Source organism: Schistocerca americana, chromosome 5, assembly GCF_021461395.2.
Source record: "Schistocerca americana isolate TAMUIC-IGC-003095 chromosome 5, iqSchAmer2.1, whole genome shotgun sequence".
NCBI lineage: Eukaryota > Metazoa > Arthropoda > Insecta > Orthoptera > Acrididae > Schistocerca > Schistocerca americana.
The window spans coordinates 424608879-424630716 of NC_060123.1; the positions used below are offsets into that span (position 1 = coordinate 424608879).

At 42.3% G+C, this 21838-nt stretch overlaps 1 protein-coding gene across 1 annotated transcript in view; it reads left to right on the plus strand.

The window, feature by feature from the left end:
* Positions 1 to 21838, plus strand: part of LOC124616411 — a 262291-nt gene that overhangs the window by 121571 nt on the left and 118882 nt on the right. Inside the window, exons 6-8 of the mRNA XM_047144715.1 lie at positions 2145 to 2319; positions 12153 to 12281; positions 13918 to 14045. Of these exons, the coding sequence (XP_047000671.1) occupies positions 2145 to 2319; positions 12153 to 12281; positions 13918 to 14045 (432 nt within the window). The remainder of the gene's footprint in view (positions 1 to 2144; positions 2320 to 12152; positions 12282 to 13917; positions 14046 to 21838) is intronic.

Below are 21838 nucleotides of genomic sequence, written 5' to 3' on the forward strand. Positions count from 1 at the left end.
CATTCGCTGAAAATAACATAGGAAATGTCTTAAGACTAACAGAATGATATGTGTGAATAAGTAGATCGTGTCCGCAGCTCGTGGTCGTGCGGTAGCGTTCTCGCTTCCCACGCCCGGGTTCCCGGGTTCGATTCCTGGTGGGGTCAGGGATTTTCTCTGCCTCCTGATGACTGGGTGTTGTGTGATGTCCTCAGGTTAGTTAGGTTTAAGTAGTTCTAAGTTCTAGGGGACTGATGACCATAGATGTTAAGTCCCACAGTGTTCAGAGCAAGCCAAGTAGATTGTGATAACCCGTCAGAGAATTATAGGAGATGACTGATAGGGAGACGACAGGTTCGCGAGGCTTCGATCTGAAACAGATCTACTGACAGGAAAATTGCACAAGCTACGTGTCACTTCTCCTGATTTCACTTTTGGCTTATCCTGTGGTTTTACGGCCTACATGAATACTGGTAACGATGATTACACCGTATAGCGTACGGGACGTTTCCGAAAGAACAGAGTCCATTTCCCGGTTTGATCCGGAGGAAGGACATGGAATAGGTTCAGAAACGAGAAATTCCGATCTCTGTCGTATTCAGGAGATGATAGAATTCATTGACGAGACAACTGGTACGAAGACCAGGGATCGAACCCGGCTCTTCTGCTTATCAAGCAGATGTGTTAATCATCTACGCCATAGGGGTGCAGTGTTTGGACACAACTTCGCGTACTATACAGATTTCCCCCCCCCCCCCCCACCTCAGTCCAAATAGCCATCTGCCACACACTACCAAAGTAGCGTCTGCTATCCCTTTTTCCTCTGCTCGCTCGTCGCATCACACCGAGTCCTGCACGAGGTTGGGCAAAGAGTTCTCGCGTCCGTCGGCCGTCGTAATTTAATATATATATTATTATTGTTATTATTATTATTATTATTTGATTGTTGCCGACTTACGTGGTGGGCCTTAATAAAAATGATGTTCCATTTAATTTTGATTTTACGATTAAATGCTTTCCTGAAGTTCTCCTTTTTAACAATATTAATTTCAAATTATTCCTTACGTTAATGAATGTTAGACTCGCTGAATCTTAAAACATGAGCATATAAGTTGTACATCGTAATAAACTATTCATATTAATTTCCTCGGCTAGTCAGTTCACCTTAAACCATATGATATTTAGTTACTAATTACAATTGCGGCCCACACACGCGCGAGAGTATTTTTCTTACCTCCGTTAACCATTGTATTGTAGTCAGACTCTGGGTCTCGGGTATGGTACTGAAAATAAGAATCTTAAAGCTACGTATTTTCTGCAACGTCGGGCGGCTGTGGAGAAAAATTAATATTATGTTAATAGCGGGCGAGTTTTCCGCTTCTGCTAATTTTTTATAAGTTAATATCGCCACGTAATGGCGTCGTTGGCTGCATCGGCCGCTGCGATTGTTGAACTGTAAATTACTTGAATGCAGGTTAATTCAAGGAAGGCGGACATGAAATCGGGATCACCTCTTACAAATTAAAAGTGCACAATAATATTAAATCAGTATATTATATGCTTAACTCATACAAATATGCTTACATTTGCCAGCACTCGCAAGATGTCCCTCTATACACATTCAAGACAAAAGAGGAAGAGTAGACGACTAAAAAATTAACGAAAGAGCATATCTTGTCGTCTCTGTAGATCATTTTGTCATAAATTATTTCTTTGCATTTGAAACTTGGACAGAGAAATTATTGTTTTACGGCTACATGAAAAAAAAAAATCTCTTACAAATTATGAATGTCTTCTTTATGAATATTGTTTTTAAGTCTTTTCGTAATATGGCACTGAGGACGCTATAGAGTGCACTCTACTGAGTGATCATACAAGCCTTCACGAATCTTGTGTATGCATATTGGTGGTGTCTATTATTTCAGATATGTCACATTCTTTTTAGAAGAATTAATTCCTTTCATTTTCCAGCAGAATATGTGTTTCTGGTGTTACAGGATAGAAATAGAGAAACGGGCACTGCCACGCGTGTTAAGATTTGTGTGTTCTTGTGTTTCCAAATTATACAGTTTGTGATGAAGCGTTTACATATATGAGTTGTCGTTACGAAGTTTGTGAATGTTGTCAACCTGAGACGGATGGCGGATTTCTGTTTACGTTGGCAGAATGCGACTGGCTGTACCAGGACTTCTCGTGCGGGGACCCAGGATCGTGCGTCCTGGCTAGCCCCGGGTACCCGGGCCTCTACCCGCCCAACAGGCGCTGCAAGTACCTCATCACCACCAGCTCCATACACACGCGCGTCCACATCAACTTCACCAACCTACTGCTACCGCACAAGTAAGTACATGACTGCAATTCTCTTCGGTTTCTAGTCCTGTATCTCTGCTTATCTCTGTCTTTCACATCCACCCAACCACCTACACACACACACACATACACACACACACATTCGCACAAACTCAGGTAAGATTGTCATTATGTAAAAATAATCGCGACTTGCATAGGTCTATACTCGGATAGCCACTCTAGCCGGCCGCTGTGGCCGATCGGTTCTAGGCGCTTAAGTCTGAACCGCGCTGCTGCTACGGTCGCAGGTTCGAATCCTGCCTTGGGCACGGATGTGTGTGATGTCCTTAGGTCAATTAGGTTTAAGTATTTCTAGGGGACTCATGACCTCAGATATTCCAATAGTGCTTAGAGCCATTTGAGCTATATGAGACACTTTATGTTGTGTGCTCGAGGGTACTTTTGTTACGAGTGTCATTTTACCCCCTCTCCTTGCCTTTAACAAGTGGCGCGTTGGATGAACGATTGTCGATAAAGCGCTGTATGGGATGAAATAATATGTAGCCCTACTCTTCCTAGAACGCATGCTTTCGAAATATCACAGTAGGATTTGCTGTCGATATTTCGAAAGCATGCGTTCTAGGAAGAGCCCGGCTACTTGTTCTTTCCTACCATATACATTTTGCGAAACTATCCCAAAAACAGGGAAATTAAATGTCATACAGCGCTCTATCGACAATCGTTCATCCAGCGTGCCTTTATTACAACGCCTACATTTGAGTTATTGGAGCATCTCTGTAATTCTCTCGTGCCGAGTAAATACCCCGTGACAAAGCGCTCCGCTCTTCATTGTATCTTCTCTATCTGTTGTATTAATCCTGGTCGTTAATAGTCCCAGACTGATGACCAGTATTCAAAGATTCGGTTGAACCAGTGTTTTGTATCCCACTCCTTTCGTGGATGAATTATATTTCCTTACGATTAAGTTTAAATCTCGCAATGGTACATAGTATATATTTTAGATCAGTATATTCTAGTTTGCATACTTATCTCGCGCAGTAGCTTTCGGATAAACACAGTTTCTAGTAACATAACTGTACATACATCAACTTCAGTAGGGAAATTTATTTCTGTTTAAGTGTTTGCTGTCTCATAGCACTGGGAGAAATCTACAGATCAGTTTTTAGTGTTTCTGTATTCTCCTCGTTACATTTTGCGTACATTCTAAACTCAGTATCACTATTTGAGATCTTAAAACTATTTTTACACACTGCGATATGGCTAGGAACTGTACTTGTTGTGTGCGGACACAAGGAGAATTGGCTGCTGTCCGCAAACATCTGGAAGCAGCATTGGACACCATCGACAAGTTTCTGGCTAATGTTCAAAGTAGCGGCTGCGTCGGGGCACTGGTACGAGACCTGCGAGGCTTTTGGTGCCATTGGAATTCCCAGGTGACCCTGGTTCGCTGCATCTTCTGATTCGCAACGTCTGAGCGGCCAGATCACACTATAGTGGGTCGCAGATGCGTGTCACTGGACTGAAGGCGGAAGAGGGAGCAGGTCACGCATCTGGCTCCTTAGGCCTTAGCAACAGGCTCGAGGTGCTACCCAGTGTTGATCAAATCTCTGAGCCGGCACGGGATGCCTCTCCTGTTGAGCTGATTTTCCCTTCCCAGTCAGGACAAGTGCAGTGGGTGGGTATTCTTGTCATTGGGAGCTCCAATGTTAGGATGTTGATGGAGCTACTCAGGGAAATAGCAGGCAAGGCAGGACAAAACGGAAGTGTGCACTCGGTATGTTTGCCGGGGTGGGGTCTCATTCGTGATATGGAAGAGGCCCAGCCGGCAGCTATCGACCGCATTGGTTGCAACAGGCTGCGTAAGGTGGTGGCAGATGTTGGCACGAATGACGCCTGCCGCTTGGGTTCTGAGGACTTCCTCGGCTCCTTTGTCGGATAGCTAATTTGTTGAAGGCAACTAGCGCCGCACGCGTGGTGCAGGCTAAGCTGACTATTTGCATCCTCGTTCCCAGGGTTGATCGCGAACCTCTGGTTTGCAGCAGAGTGGAAGGTCTAAACCAGAGGCTCAGACCACTCTGTGACGGTCTCGGATACAAATTTCTCAACGTCTACTATCGGATGCAGAATTCCAGGGTTCCCCTTAATACGTCAGGAGAGCACGACACTCAGGAAACGGCTGCTAGGGAAGCGGAGTACCTGTGGCATGCACATGGGCCTTTTTTTACGTTAGAGAAACCCTCCCTTGTCATCAAAGACGATTTGCCTAATAAATTAGTCAAAATGTCTTGATAGAACCTCCGTCGTCGCAGATCAGAGATAGAAAAGTTAATAAGATTTTAGTTAACTGCAGGAGCATCCAAGGATAGGTCCCAGACACTTAGTATCGTTTATTGAAGGTTGTAAAGCACAAATAGGAATAGAATGTTGGCTGAAATTGGACGTTAAGGGCAACATCCTAAGTTCAGATTCGAATATTTATCGTAAGGATAGGTTAGTCGCCAGTGGTGGCGGCATTTTCATTGCAGTAAAAATTCCACAAAATCTAGATAGGTTTCACGGATTACGATTATGAATTAATCTTGGTGGTATAATAGATCGGTCAAAAATGGTAACCAGATGCTTTTAAAGACCGTCTGGATCAGGAGCTCTAATGACAGATCACTTCAGACAGAACTTGCAGAATATCGTCAGTAATTCTCCTGATCATGCTGTTGTAATAGGGGGTGACTTCAACTTGCCAGTATAGATTGGGAGTGTCGTGGTACCAAAACTGGTGCCACAGACAGGGATTCGTGTGACATTTTCTTCTCTGAAAATTACTTTTAGCAGATAGTCAGAAAATCAAATCGTTAAGATAACGTCTTAGGCCTCTTGGCAACAAACAGACCTGAACTTTTCGAATCAATTAACGCAGAGGAAGCTATCAGTAATCACAAAGCTGCGATAGCATATATGACAACGTGTGTGAGGAAGAATGTTAAGAATTCAGGAAGAATGTTAAGAATTCAGGAAGATATTTTTGCTTAGCAAGAGTGACAAGATACAAATTTCAGAGTGTCTGTGCAGTCAACATCAAATATTCGGTGATGAAGACGAAGATGTGGAAAACAAATGGAAAAAATTTAAAGGAATCGTGCAATATTCCCTAGGCAAATAGTTCCGAGTAAGGTCTTAATGAACGGGAAAGATCCACCATGGTATAACAGCCGTGTTAGAAAACTGCTAGCCGCTCTGGTTAGCCGCGAAGTTTTGGGCGTCTTGCCACGGTTCGCGCAGCTCACCCCCGTCGAAGGATCGAGTCTTTCCTAGAGCATGGATGTGTGTGTTGTCCTTAGAGTAAGTTAAAGTTAGAGTAAGTAGTGTGTAAGCCTATGGACCGGTGACCTCAGCAGATTGGTCCCATAGAACTTACCACAAATTTCCAGAAATCTGCTACGTAAACAAAGAGAACTTCACCTCAGATTCAAGAGAACTGAAAACCTAGCTGACAAACAAAAGCTCAACGAAGCGAAAATAAGCATGAGGAGAGCAATGAGAGAAGCTTTCAATGAGTTTGAAAGTAAAACTTTGTCAACCGACCTGAGTAAAAACCCTAAATGGTTTTGGCCGTATGTAAAATCAGTAAGTAGGTCAAAGTCACCTATTCATTCATTCAGTGACCATACTGATACACAAACGGAAGATGACAGGGAGAAGGCTTAAATACTGAATTCGTTCTTCCAAAATTCTGTCACCGCGGAAGATCGTTACACGGTCCCTCCTTTCAATCGTCGTACAAACATCAATATGGCCGATACTGAGATAACCAATCGCGGAATACAAAAACAACTACAATCGTTTAGTAGAAGGCGTCAGGACCAGGTGAGGTACCTATAATATTCTACAAAGGTAAAGCAGAAGAACTTACTCCCCTTCTAGTAGTAATTTTTCGTACGTCGGTTGAACAACGAAAGATACGTAGCGACTGGAACAAAGTGCAGGTCATTCCCGTTTTTAAGAAGGGCCGTAGAACAGATGCACTCAATTATATACCTCCGTCTTCAGGTCACAAGTGGCCCATCGGGACTATCCGACCGTCGTGTCATCCCCAGCTGAGGCAGCGGATAGGAGGGACGTGTGGTCAGCACACCGCTCTCCCAGTCGTTATGATGGTTTTCTTTGACCGAAGATACTAATATTCGGCCGAGTAACACCTCATTTGGCATAACTAGGCTGAGTGCACCCCTTAAAATGTCAACAGCGCATGGCGGCCCGGATGGTCACCTATCCAAGTGCAAGCCACGCCCGACCGCGTTTAACTTCGGTGATCTGAAGGGAACTGGTGTATCCACTGCGGCAAGGCCGTTGCCATGTACCTATATCGTTGACGTCAATTTGTTGTAGAATTATGCAACGTGTCTTATGCTCAAGAATTATGACGTTCCTAGAGAAGGAAAATCTACTCTATAAAAGTCCACATAGATTCCGCAGAGATCTTGCGAAATTCAACTCGCTTTGTTCCTCCATGAGAGCCACTGTGCCGTGGACAATGGCGCTCAGGTTGATGCCGTATTCCTTGACTTCAGGGAGTCATTTGACACCGTCCCGCACTGCCGTCTACTGAAAAAAATGAGAGCTTACGGAGTATCGGAACGGATTTACGATTGGATTCAAGACTTCCTTGTTGACGAAACTCAACACGTCTCTCTTAATAGAACAAAATCGGCAGATTTAAAGATAATTTCCAATGTGCCCTTAGGAAGTGTGACAGGACCGTTACTGTTTACAATATATGTAAAAGATCTAGTAGAAAGCGTCGGATGCTCCCCGAAGCTGTTCGCAGTTGACGCGGTCCTCCATAACAAAGTAGCAACGCCAGAAGATAGTAATTATTTGCAGAACGACCTCCAGAGAACTGATGAATGGTGCAGGCTCTGGCAGTTGACCATGAACGTAAATATATATAACGTACTGCGCATACATAGGAAGAGAAATCCACTATTTTATAGCTACACTATTGACGACATAGCGCTGGATACGGTTGTTGTTGTTGTTGTTGTTGTGGTCTTCAGTCCTGAGACTGGTTTGATGCAGCTCTCCATGCTACTCTATCCTGTGCAAGCTTCTTCATCTTCCAGTACCTACTGCAACCTACATCCTTCTGAATCTGCTTAGTGTATTGATCTCTTGGTCTCCCTCTACGATTTTTACCCTCCACGCTGCCCTCCAATGTTAAATTTGTGATCCCTTGATGCCTCAAAACATGTCCTACCAACCGATCCCTTCTTCTAGTCAAGTTGTGCCACAAACTTCTCTTGTCCTCAATCCTATTCAAAACCTCCTCATTAGTTACGTGATCTACCCATCCTATCTTCAGCATTCTTCTGTAGCACCACATTTCGAAAGCTTCTATTCTCTTCTTGTCCAAACTGGTTATCGTCCATGTTTCACTTCCATACATGGCTACACTCCATACAAATACTTTCAGAAACGACTTCCTGACACTTAAATCTATACTCGATGTTAACAAATTTCTCTTCTTCAGAAACGATTTCCTTGCCACCGCCAGTCTACACTTTATATCCTCTCTACTTCGACCATCATCAGTTATTTTACTCCCTAAATAGCAAAACTCCTTTACTACTTTAAGTGTCTCATTTCCTAATCTAATCCCCTCAGCATCACCCGATTTAATTTGACTACATTCCATTATCCTCGTTTTGCTTTTGTTGATGCTCATCTTATATTCTCCCTTCAAGACACTGTCCACTCCGTTCAACTGCTCTTCCAAGTCCTTTGCTGTCTCTGACAGAATTACAATGTCATCGGCGAACCTCAAAGTTTTACTGGATACGGTATCTGCCGTAAAATATCTAGTAGTAACCATACGAAGCGACCTTAAGTAGAATGACCATAGTAAACAAATAGTGGGAGAAGCAGATGGCAGACTCAGATTCATAGGAAGAATCTTAAGGAAAGGTAACTCATCCGCTTGTTCTACCCATTCTTGAGTGTTGTTCATCTATCTGTGATCACTACCAGATAGAAAATATAGAAGAGAAAGAGAAGATCCAACGAAGAGCGGCACATTTCGTTACGGGATCGTTTAGGCGGCACAAGAGCGTTACGGAGATACTCTACGTACTCCACTGGCCGACGTTACAAGAGAGGCGTTGCGCATCACGGAGAGATTTATTATTGAAACTTCTAGAGAGCACTTTCCGGGAAGAGTCGGACAGCATATTACTTCCCCCCACATACGCCTCGCTTAATGACCATGAGGACAAAATTCGACAAATTAGAGCCAACTATCTTCCTTCCTTCGCGGTATTCGCGAGTGGGACAGGATAGGAGGGCTTAGTGATACAAGAAGACTCTCCGCCGCACGCTATTAGGTGGCTTGCGGAATATGATGTAGATGTAGAAGATACTCTCAAATAATTCTCAGTCAAGCATTTGGTTAACCTATTCTTAGTTTTATTTGATCGTTAAGCTTCAGGTCACGCCGGGTGATTTCTCCTGGGTATTTTTCTGGTTAGCTCTACTTCCCACTGATTCGTCCGCAGTACTGTAAACGTACTGAAGTTAATTTCTTCACTTGTTTAAGCGAAATACGTTACGTGTGTTCACAATCAAGACCAACTTCCAGGCACTGCATCAGTAGTCGTTCGTCTATAGGCCTTCAGGAATTTTCCCATGGTCTTCTGGTGTTGATTTTTTTTTTTCATAGGCAGTAGCAACGTCAGCTAATTGGGATTGAGGTGAGAGGCACGCTAGGGTAATCCGTGCGGTTATGCAAAGCTACTATGCCAGGGTGGCGTAGTGGTTCGGGTATCTACCTATTAAGAAGAAGACCCGGTTTCGAATGCCGGCCATGGTACAAATTTTCATTCATCGCTTCAGTCTGCATATATACATGATAGTAAATGTGTCACACCTGGAAACACTGTGTAGTAGAATCGTTCGCATTTCATAAATTTATCTTTCGCGTAATTTTACCCCTATAAATAATACATATGGTTCCATATTTGTGTCTATTGTGGCTAATTCTTACTGATATACATACGTATTGGAGCCGCATCCCTAGAAATGCCTTTCTGTTATTTAGTACGTGATCATACACCGTCCCCATCATGTATGATGGAAAATATTCACTTAAGAAATTGATCAAATGTTGGAAGTAACAACGGGCACATCTGAGTCCACATGAGACCATTTCAAATGTCTTCGTGCTGTCATGGAGGCACTTGTGTGTAAGCCGTAACAGCACCTGTCACTGCAATTTCAAGGGCGAGGATCAGAAATAAATTTAGATTATCTATACATGGCCTATTCAGGCGCTGTTGACGTTTTCACACACTTCCACACTGTTTTCATTTTTTTTACAGCTGGTCTTTGTCAAACAATCTGCAAAGATTTCACGCGAGCGTCTTTTAGGAGTTTGAAACAGGGCGATTTCGGCTACCATCCAGTGGACTTATTTATGAGTAGAGTCTCAAATTTACATCATCGTTAGCAAACAGACGAAGACAATATAGGCAGCCTGAAAATGATGATTCCTACCTGTAGTTCTTGCATACCAAATAAGTGACAAAGGAAATAGGGTTGCAGTTTTAAAAAAATGCAACTATGTAATAACTAGACGACTCTGGATTTAACTGCATCAGTGAATATAACAATGATGTGTTCGTGCAGGAGAAAATGGAGTGTACTTTTGCTGGCAATGGATGCAAGTGACGACGTAATCCCGTACTAGCACGTGGCCATCTGAATAATAAGAAAAACGGCCTGTAATTATTAACGTACTCAGCTGCAGTAGCAACGAATTAAAAAAAATGGTGTTTGACCTAGAGTTATTCTTTCTGATGGTATATCAGCTGCTGTTGTAGTGAAATTTACTGCCCCGAGAATAGATGAAACACATGCTAAGTGTAATGAGAAAATAGCTAGATTTTCTGATGCTCCTCCGTGGACGATCTGATTCTACCAGACTCCGCGAAAACGTTTGCAATTTTGTGAAGGACATTGTCACATGGTCTGGTCTAAAGAAACTATTCGCCGTTACTTCTCCTTCTTCTTCTGGTGCCCAGAAAAGTGTGCACCCAAAATGAGAATCTAGAATTCGGAAAACCTCTGATTGCAGCGTCATCCAATTCAACAAGCGCTTATTAACTCTTTTGGCTAAGAAAACGAGTAGTTTTAGATACCGTAATAAAATAGTGAAGACGTTTGTAATTCGAAATGTAGATATTTTTAAAGAATTGAAAGTAATGGACAGATACTGATTGAGGAGAGATAGAGTACCACAGTAGCTGTGTCACTGAAATCTAACCGGAAGTTCTGGAAAATGGTTTGGCAACACCTAAACAGAGAACATAACCGAAATAGCTATACAGTAACAGGAGATGGTGTGTCTTCACTATCTGCTTTAACTGAAAAGTAGAGCCATCCCAGGAAACCTTAAATATCTCTTAGACCTTTAACTGGTACCAACGAAACTGAACCTATAGGAATTCACTAATGAGAAAATACTTATTCGGGAATGTCATAGTTACGAATGAAAGTCGCTAAAGAAGTTTTGTCATTAGTGGAAACCAAATTGTAAAGGAAAAGAGATGAGAATATGATATAATTGGCAAAACTTTGACGGAAGTCAGAAAGAGAGATAAACTTTAAACTTTGTGTTCTGCCTTACGGCAGAGCTTGTCTTGGGGGAAGCATCTTCAGAGAGGTCCACCGAATGAGCATCTGAAGAAGTGATTCCAGTGGTGGTTTCCCGTTGCCTTCGACTGGTGGTGATGAAATGATAATGAGGACAACACAACACCCAGTCCCTCAGCGGAGAAAATCTCCCTCTTAGCTGGGAATCGAACCAGGGTCCCTTGGCGTGACAGATCGCCGCGCTGACGACTCAGCTGTCGGGGTGGACAGAAAGAGAGAAAACAGCGATACAAAAAGTCACCAGTATCCAGTAGTCGTCCACAAGGGGCCAGAATGAAAGATCGCCGTTTTAGGGACGGTAACGCCAGTAGTATTATCACGTTCTCCCTTGGCGAAAGAGTCCGCATGAGAACAACCGTGTTCCTGTGCTTGTATTTATGTTTTAGAAACTGTAAACAAATAAAGTTATTCTCAAGTTAATACGACGATAAATATTTTAAGTTAGGTATAAGTAGCAGAATTGCATAATTTTTTAATGTAATTAGCACAAGCTATGACACGGCAACGATTAGAGGGAACACGGTTTGCTTTACGCCTTTTTATTTTAGCATCGTGTTAATTCTGTCTTATTTTTACAGACATGATGAAAAGGTACTTATTTAATAACGGCACTTGACTCCAAAATTTTATCTTATGCATATTTATAGAAATGTCTCACACTGGGGTTTATGAATGCAACATTTACAGACACGCCAAAAATTCACAGTTGATCGAAAGTATGTCTTTTAGCATGAAGTCTCAGAGGACTACTCAGTGAGAGAGAAATCCTATGCATTTTTCTGTTGTTTCACTAATAAATGGGACCTCACATAAATATCTGTTGCAAAAGACTATACACTTCATTACGGCAGCAACATTTCTGACAGTGTACAGAAACAATGTCTATTCTCTCACATCAAACTGACATATATACTAGCTCTTTGTCGTATGCTTACCTCCAGCGTTCCTCCCCTATCCGTCTCTCTCATGTTTCCTCTCTCCCCCCCCCCCCCCCCCCCACCACCCTCTCTCTCTGGCATTCTTTCTCTATGTCTCATAGTTTGTATGTATGTATGTGTGTGTGTGTGTGTGTGTGTGTGTGTGTGTGTGTGTGTGTTTGTGTGTGTGTGTGTTCCAAGAGGGCGAGCAAGCCACTTTACCAGTCAAGTTGTATTTGCCCGCAGTCACTGCGGCACGGACTACATCGCGGTGTACCAGGGTTCGACTCCGGCAAGCCCGCTGCTGACGACGCTCTGCTCCAACAGGAAAGCCGTCCTGCAGTACCCGGGACCCAACCTGCTTCTAGAATTCAGGTGAGTCTTACATCTACAACGTAAGCTGGTGTTTCAGACAAAAGGAACACTGTACGTGTGATCAGAACTTCCAAATGGGATATCTGTATAAAAAAATCCTAGGAATACAACATATGAAATGTACCGGTACTGTGAACTGAAATAAGGACAGCAGCTTATCGATACAATGATTGACTCAAAAAGGGAGAGTTTTGCAACGGTATTACAGGACTGCACGCGAATGTTAACGTGATTTTAGGTTCATTGGTGTAAATGTAGATTCTTAATGCTTTCGAATGCACTCTTCTTAAACAAGTATACGAGACAACAGACATTTTCTGTCACAAATCTCATGTCGGTTTATTTCGTCACAAACCATACATCAAATATTGATCGTCACACTCAACTCTTATTGCACATACACAGGGTGTCCGACTTAAGAATCGCCAGTCGCATTTTCCCTTCTGTTTCGGCAGATATTTTCAGTATCGTATTTTCAATGTGAAGCTGGAGTCAGCCAAAACAGCCGGCCGAAGTGGCCGTGCGGTTAAAGGCGCTGCAGTCTGGAACCGCAAGACCGCTACGGTCGCAGGTTCGAATCCTGCCTCGGGCATGGATGTTTGTGATGTCCTTAGGTTAGTTAGGTTTAACTAGTTCTAAGTTCTAGGGGACTAATGACCTCAGCAGTTGAGTCCCATAGTGCTCAGAGCCATTTGAACCATTTTGAATCAGCCAAAACAAATACTGCTCATCGCGTCCTTCATATGATATCCACCGTCGAGCGAAAGCATCTGTTTTTCCCCCTTAAAAAGAAAATTATTTTTAAAGCGGAATTTTACGTTCCCATTCGATACAGTGATCACACACTAGTGTAATGCCATATTTATTTTAGTGATACATATGAGCAGGGACAGTAAACGACAAAGAATAACTAGTACTCCGTCAGCGACAACGTTGCCGTGTCCCTTGCTGACTGATAGCACCATGCAGCAGCGCTGCTCAGTCGCTAATGGTATACTGCTCATTCTTCGTGTTGTAGTGTCCATGTTTATGCGTATCGCTGAAGCAAACATCGCACTACACTAATTTGTAACCGCTTTATCAAATAGGCACATTAAATTCCGCTTTAAAAATAATTTTGTTTATAATCGGAAACAACTCGAACATTTTCATCTACAATGGGCGTCTTATGAAAGAGGTGATGAGCTGTATTTGTTTACACTGATTCCAGCTGCACGTTGCAAATACGATATTGTAGACACCTACCAAGACAGTAGAGAAAATACGGCTCTCGTCTCTTCGGAGGAATACCCAGTATACAACAGCACTTCAGTCCAAGATTCACTGCAATCACTGGACACCGAGAGAGGTGGAGCAGTGGTTAGCACACTGGACCCGCATTCGGGAGAATGATGGTTCAAACCCGCGTCCAGCAATCCTGATTTAGGTTTTCAGTGATTTCCCTAAATCTCTTCAGGCAAATGCCGGGATGGCTCATTTGAAAAAGGCAGGCCCGACTTCCTTCCCCATCCTTCCCAAATCCGATGGGACCTATGATCTCTCCCCCAAATTAATACACCAACCAACTGCAATCAGCATGACGGTAACTGTAGTGGAGATTGGCGCGGACAGACCATTTGCAAGTGTGTGTTTGCAGCTCAGGGCCCGCGGTGCCGCCCTACAACTACAACGGCTTCCTGGCGACGCTCGAGTTCTCCAAGGAGGTCGTCACGACGGAAGCGCCGTCTGCAGACGTGCACCGGACCACCGACGCCGCCGTCCTCAGTGAGTACCCGCAACCGGCGCTGGCCTGTATACCTTGCACTCTTGTGTCATATCCAGTTCGAAGCTACTGCCGAGGCAGCGACTTGCCCCTGATGATAATTAAGACCAAAGGTCACACAGTGTGGCATAGTTAATCGAAAATACAGCAGCGTACACTGAGAAAATTTTGTTCCACTTCCAGTATTTTGTAGATATGCCCACACACAGCAGAATTGAACCTTCTTTGACTAAACTGACTTTGACACTGTGTTCCCCTTCATCGTCAAGCAATCTTTTCTATACAAAACTGTTTAGGTTTTCTTGCCCACTTTTTGACATATTACTCGTGACTGTTGGCCATCGTCTCGGGATCTTCGACCGAAGTCAGAATAATAATTTTTGTAAGGTTTTTCCAGCACCAATGGCTGGCCAGGATTCACACTCCATTGCTGATGGCGGACTGTAGTCGAGCCCGCGGACGGAGATTATGTGTACGAAGGGACTTTAGGAAGTAAGTTACACATGCAGTTACACGTTAAGACCACTGAGAAGCAAAAGTGGATGATTATCAGAAAAGAGTTCATGTTCAGGGTTTCCTTACATTTCTACGGCGTTGCGGATATAAGGTGCACCACACTTGGCGTTGAATCGGCTGTGCCAATACTCCAAAGCTGAAGTACATGGGTCAGTACGACCCTTGTGCTCAAAAGCCTAAATTACACACAGATTCTGGCGGTAGAGGGACAAAATGCAGTGTCACGTAGCCTTAGAAAATGATGTCAACAATTTAACCAAGGCTGCACATACTTTGGTGATAGTGATGGAGAAGTCCAGATCTTGCACCATGTGATATCTTTCTCTTCGGTAAGTTGATAGCACACCTTGAGTTAGGACATTTTTCAAGGATGAGGACGTTTACTACAATTCCCGAATGGTTCCCTGACTAAGGGACGGATCTCTATCGTCGAGGAGTTTAACAATTGGTAGAACGTTCCGACCTTTGCTTACAGACACTTTGGGACTATGTTGAAATTTAGTATCATGTATCTCTGTCAGCTTGAAGTTTGTATGACGGCCGACGTAGCTATAAACACGAATGCCACAGCGGTATAATATTATTAAAAACTGCCAGAAGACTTGAAATGAACGCTTGGTGGAAACACTGAGTAAACGTAAATAGGCTACACGTAAATAAGGTATCTGATTTGGCACTGTTCGATTATACGACCATTAACGCGTCACTGGAATCAGTCATAACGAACAATTGTATGCCGTATCAGGACGAAGCGTTTTATTTTAGTGTGATCCCACAAATATAGCTATTGGACAGCAGATTTCTGACTAAGGATCGGTTTTAGCGCTGACAAGAAATCCATGTTCGACCAATCCCTTAAAATATTTCGTAGGTTTGAGACCTTCACCAAGCCGGACCACTGGAGGACCTCTATATTTACTTCTACATTTACATCAATATCTGTAATTTTCAAGCCATTTTGCTGTGCACTGTGAAGGATACTTCATAAAGTACTGCCGCTACCATCAATCCTCTTTCCAGTCGCAAACGGTGCACTAGAAGAACGGTTGATAGTAAGCCGCAGCACAAGCTGTAACTTCTCTAATTTTGCTTCCTTCGACGTGTCGGCAATCATATACATAGGAGGGTGCAACATGACATCTCGGTCTTCTAGCAGCGCACATTCTCGAAATTTCAACAGCAAGCCTCGCTGTCACACACAACGCCTCTCTTGTAGGCGCTGATACTGGAGTCGGATCAGTATTTCCGGGACTCTTCTGCTGTTGCTAAGTGAATCAGTGACGTCACGTGCTGCTCTTGTCCTACCTTCTCTGTTTCCTTTATCAATCTTACGTATTAAGGAAATCCAGGCTGAGTGGCAATACCTATCGGATGAACACTGGTTCCATAAAGTACCTTCATCATGCGTGGACTAAACTTCCTGAGGATTCTTTTAATGAATCTGAGTCTGGCATCTGCCTTTCGTATGAATCCTTTTCTATGGTCGTTCAGCTTGAAAGCGCTCAGTATACATCCTCCCTGAAATGTAACAAATTTGACTAATTCACATGAGTTTTTGGTAATCGTTTATGCTCAGGATTTACTGCAGATCCTTGGGCCAAATTTTGATTATCAGCAGATCTTCTGCATTTCACTACAATTTTTGTGGTATTGCAACTTTCCTGCATACAAGAACTTTATCCGAGAACAGCCCCACTGCGATTCTCACGTTAGTGACTAGATCACTTGTGCATGTTGTGAACAGTAATTGTCTGACAAGATTCCCTTGGGTAAGCCCTATTGTACTTTATCGTCCGATGAAATCTTCCTCTAAGAACCGCATCCTGTGGTCATTTTGCTAGGAACTCTTCAATCAAAAGCTGGTCTGATATGCCTTATCCTCGCATTTTGTTCATTACGTGACGGTTTGGTACCGCTTAGAATGTCATACCGAAGTCGAGAAACACGACACCACAACTTGGGTGCAGGTATCCGCAACCTTCTTCTTCGTATGGTCGAAAAGTACGAACTCGATTTCAGACTATCGTGATTAGCGAAAAGCCTTCTGTAACCCCCCCCCCCCAAAAAAAGTAATCAAAATGAGCGTATGGCATCGTTGACCGGGAGGCCCCATCCAGGGAAGTTCGGCCGCCAAGTGCAAGTCTTATTTCAGTCGACGCCACACTGGGCAACTTGCGCGGCGGTGATGTGGATGAAACGATGAGGAGGACAACGCAACAACCAATGCCCGAGCGGAGAAAATCTCGAACCCCGTTGGGAATCCAACCCGGGTCCACTTGCATGAGAGGTGAGCTCGTTACCACCCAACTAAGCAGGCGGACGGCTGATTCCCAAAGGACAGTTTTTTGGTCGTCATAACAGTAATAATACGCGAGCGTAACACGTGTTCCGAAATGTCACAACAGATAATCTGAATAAGCAGCACATTTTTTCTGTCACCTGAAACGCTTCGTACTTAACCTACCTACTACGTGCGACCTACGACCGTCTGCTGAATATCTCAACAAGACTATTCCGATTCAGTGTTATATGTTCTCGAAGTTAACTCTCTGCATTTTAACTTAAAAGATGTATTGATACATTATGATGTCGTGAGACATTCTCATCAAGATATATAGATTGCTCATCTGGAACTGTGGATGGACAGTGACATATTAACCCATTGGTATAAGTCTCACAAAGCAAGATGTATGCTGTCACGGAAAATCCTGATGTTCACAACAGAGTCTAAAACACTGGAAGAGTCTTGGTGGACACGGGGTTGCAAGAGAGAAATTTCAACACTTTGCATTGACCTACGTCAGATTTAATTCGGATGCACGAACACTATTTCGTGTAACATGATGTTATGGTTAAATTTTCTAAGGATACTAAAGCGTTAGTAACAGTTGCTCCTTAACTGTTCGTTATGCACTACTGTGTATGGTAATCTTTCGTCTTAGTGACTATTAATTTCGAAAGACCCTGTGTGTTTTGTACCGCTAAAAAAATAAATCCCAGAAAGAAAACGCTACTGCATAATGATTTCAACTAAACGAGCAGCAAAAACTGTTATTAATTACTTGCTGAATAATAAAAATATTTTAATTTGTCAAAAACATTTTCAATACCGTATTTTACTTTATTTCAAGGATTTCATTTCGTTGTTTAGTTTCAGTTGACCACTACAAAATTTTCATTTTCAGTGTAAGTTTGTGTATTTTCATTGTTTTTAGTAAATTAAAGTATCGTTATTCCATTAGTAAAATTTCTTTTCCGAATGGCGATAATTGCCTAATAAATCCAGACTGCTTTTGAGTTTTTGACACGATTCAAGCAAGTTGTGATGTTATTACAACGATACTTTTCTATCAGTTTAAAGAGTTTTTCAGTTGTGGATTTTAACCACTTTTAGCCACTTCAGAGACACTGTTAATGCATATGCTTTGCCACTACGAGTACTTACCAAAGTGAATATCACTGGAGAAAATCGTAATCCAGAAAAACAGGCGCAAACTGAAACGAATGAAATATTGGAAAAAATGGGAGCCATGCTCATTTAACTATAGTAACTTTTACCGTCAAAAATAATTAGTTCCATTCCATGACTTTCTCGGTTACTAGCTCAGTACACTAACCCACTCGTCTGAAACTCCACAGTCACTCAGCAGACACTGCTTCTCATAACTGATTCCCAACGCGCGTGTACCTGTAATGTTTGTGAGTTACTATGTTCTTTACTAATGAACTAATAAGAAATACGTGAAGCCTGATCAGTGAGATTTTAGGTGACTTGCCTAATAGTGCACTATAGCAGTCGACAGGCCCAGTGATCAGAACACAAGGGAAGACATGAACCAAGGACCTCTCGTTCCACAGCTACTCACGCTAACCACGGGACCACGGCGCTCCTGAGCTCACATTCTCTTTTATGTTGCCTGTATTGCGTATGGACTACTCAGTTTGTATATTTTGCTTATTTTTTTCGTAGTTTCACACAACTGCTTCCTGTTTTCTCGATTGATCTGTGTTCAGTTTTTCAAGGCCTATCCACTGTGCCAACTTATAACTAAGTCTGAGGGGGTTTCGATGGGGAGGTTCCCTCGTTAGGGCGATTGCGGAGCTGGTACATTTGGAAAGTTCACGAATGCTTTTCTTTTCCGTTCGTTGCTCAACGAGCGATTGTGCAGCGTTTTCTACGAGACAACTATCGACAGGGTTTCAGGCTGTACTCTTCATTTCCTTCAGACAGGAAATACAGTAGTTAATATCCTGTGTAAAGAGAAACGAGTTCATAGTACAAGCTTCAGTTACCTATGCTGCAGTGCACAACATTTATTTTCATATTTTTTATATTTGTTTCAGTTACGTATGAAGCAGTGCCCTAGATGCATGGTACTATCAGAGCATAGGTTCTTGACACTGACAAAAGTAACCGATATAAGTTACCGTATGTGCCGCTACTTTGTTATAGTATTAAGTAACGTAAGGAAAGATAAATGACTTCGCTTAATGAACATCTAACAATGAATTATCGAATACTGGTAACTTATTCTTTTCTCCAAACTTTGCCTATTAATGAGTTATTTTCACATGTGATTTGGCAATATTTTATTTAATGCTGGAAACTCTGCGTGTTGTTGAGAATGCGCGTTCAGTTCAGGGAAGAAGCCCTGCAAGACGTGAGAGGTTTCATTTGTGTATTCGTATATCTAGTGTTGGTACGTTGCCTCTCAAAGGCCACGATAATCTAGCCAAGCCTTTGCTTAGACAAGCGGAAAAAGCGGCTAAAATTCATACCCAGGGTTGTCGTACGTACCGTGGTATAAGCTGAATCAAAAGAGCGTACAGAAATTAATTTGCTTGTCTAAACGGACCAGTAAAATATCTAAGACATAGTATACCCGGGTACGTATGGCTTCACAACAATTATTCAGTGTCAACTGGATCTGTGGAAAAGTTAACTGTACACGACATTGTAAATTACTACTTACTTCGATTCTGTTGAGAAAACTAAAATTTCTTGCCATCGACAATTTCTTGGTCCCAGACGGATGATAATGAGAATTCGACCCAAGATGATGAATGTTTGTAGTTAAGCTTCTTTCATTTTTATAGTTGCAAAAATGGGTAGTTAAATTCCAATATTGCCATCTTTCTCGTCAAGCATTACTTCTGAAAACTGACACCACAGAATAAGATATTGAGAGAGTACAGAATGTGGTACTGGATGCTCGAAAATTGTAGGTATGTGAAGCAATGACATTGTAGACGTATTAGAAGAGGGTATGGTACATTTTAGGTGGAGAATTTACTCTAAGAAATGAGCAAGCTGTGTTCAGGACGGTGGTCTCACCTGCACAAAACTGATCAAATGATTTTTATATTTTTTGTTCTCAAATTTCTTAAAAGTGAATAAGATGTGGATCCAAGATTTCATACCATAGTTAAATACTAATCAACGTAGTGGGATGAATCATGTGCCATTCCACTGTGAAAATTACAGTTTCAGCAGTGCATACACATACCCATGTGGCAAAAACAGGAACTGGGTCTTGAGAAGTGTACTGCGAAACTTTTCCGTATATGTAACTGCGTCATGAGCTGTTGAGGGCAAAACCTGTAGCGACAGACATGGACTAGGTTATACTTAGCAAATAATTGAGGACGTTGGGTCTGTATGGTACTCTGAGATGGACAAGATGGAACAAGCTAGGATGTCGTGGCGCAACGCATTGCACCACTCAAGAGACTGTTGCCGAGTAGCCGGCCTCTGTCGCCGAGCGGTTCTAGGCGCTTCAGTCTGGAACCGCGAGACCGCTATGGTCACAAGTTTGAATCCTGCCTTGGGCATGGATGTGTGTGATGTCCTTAGGTTAGTTAGGCTTAAGTCGTTCTAAGTTCTAGGGGACTGATGACCTCAGATGTTAAGTCCCGTAGTGCTCAGACCCATATTAGCCATTTGAGACTGTTGTCCCCTGCCCCAAAAAAGTAGCATACATAATGGAGTATGAGTAATTCGTCAACTTAGCCACGAAGGTTTTTGTGAATGGTGAAAATTGTTAACGAATATCAAAGCTTGAGACCTTGGTAATTATTCTGCTACACCAAACACTTTCTATCACACGGCGCACAGTACGGTAGTGGAGACTGATGCACTTGTAATCTGTAATCTCAAACACCGTTGCGTTTCGTCTAACGTTAATTTTCACACAATATACCCAGTGTTTGTAGTAATACGTGTGGACAAAATTTTTCTCAGTCAGTGTAATATAACCGCTAAGATGTACCACTGAATTTAAATAAAAGCAAATATGTCGAGTTCTAGGTTTCCGGGCTTAACAGTGCATTATTGTGTGACTGAGTAAATATATGGAATTGTGGATGGAAACAATGCGTTGTGACTTTCTAAGTTCTACGGATTTTGGTAAGCACAATGGGTGGCTTGAATCAATCGATAGCGAACGTCGACAAAGTAGACCCTTTTCCAGTTTCATCTGTTTTTCCTCAGGAAACAAAGAATTATATACTTGTAGTTTTTTAAGTTAAAATTAAGTATACGTTATTTTATTTGTGAGTCAATTTACGACCAACAATATTTTGATTCATCAGAGACTTATGTGCGCATCTTGATCGCAGGGTGATACTAAAATTTAAATTACGAGACTGATGTTAATTTTTAGGATTTTAAAATTTCTAGGCAAGGATATAAGCATTTTTTGCTGTATTTTTTCACAGATTTTTTGCTCTGTGCCATACGTAGTACACCACAGTGAAACGTGGTTTACATAGTCATCGTTTTCTGGATAACCACAGCATGTGGAAAAGTCTACCACTCCGATTCTATAGAAGTGGGCAGGGACACATCGTGAAATGCGCAGGGTGACATGTGTGTCCCTATATTATTCGAACTATGTCAGATGTCTCCTGAAATATTATTTTTCCACCACCACTGTTGTGTTGCTATGCTACGTTGCAAATAAAACGTACATAAAAACCCTCTTTCCTTCTCCGATGTATGTCATTCCTGTTGTTGGTGTACTTATCTTGGAGTGTACAGGAAGTAAGAATATCAAATTTGCGTAAGTAACGGTTTTCCAATATGCTTTATTTTGCATCCCCGTCTCTTACTTCGATGTGCCAAGTACTTGTGTTCCACTATAACCAAATTAGCTGTATTATTTTATTTTATTTCTGGTCTTCCATTATCAGCTATACCTTCTTATAAATACATCTGCTAGCAGATTACCACGACAGTTGCTATAACGGCCATAACGTTCTTCCGCAGACGAAGAGGTGT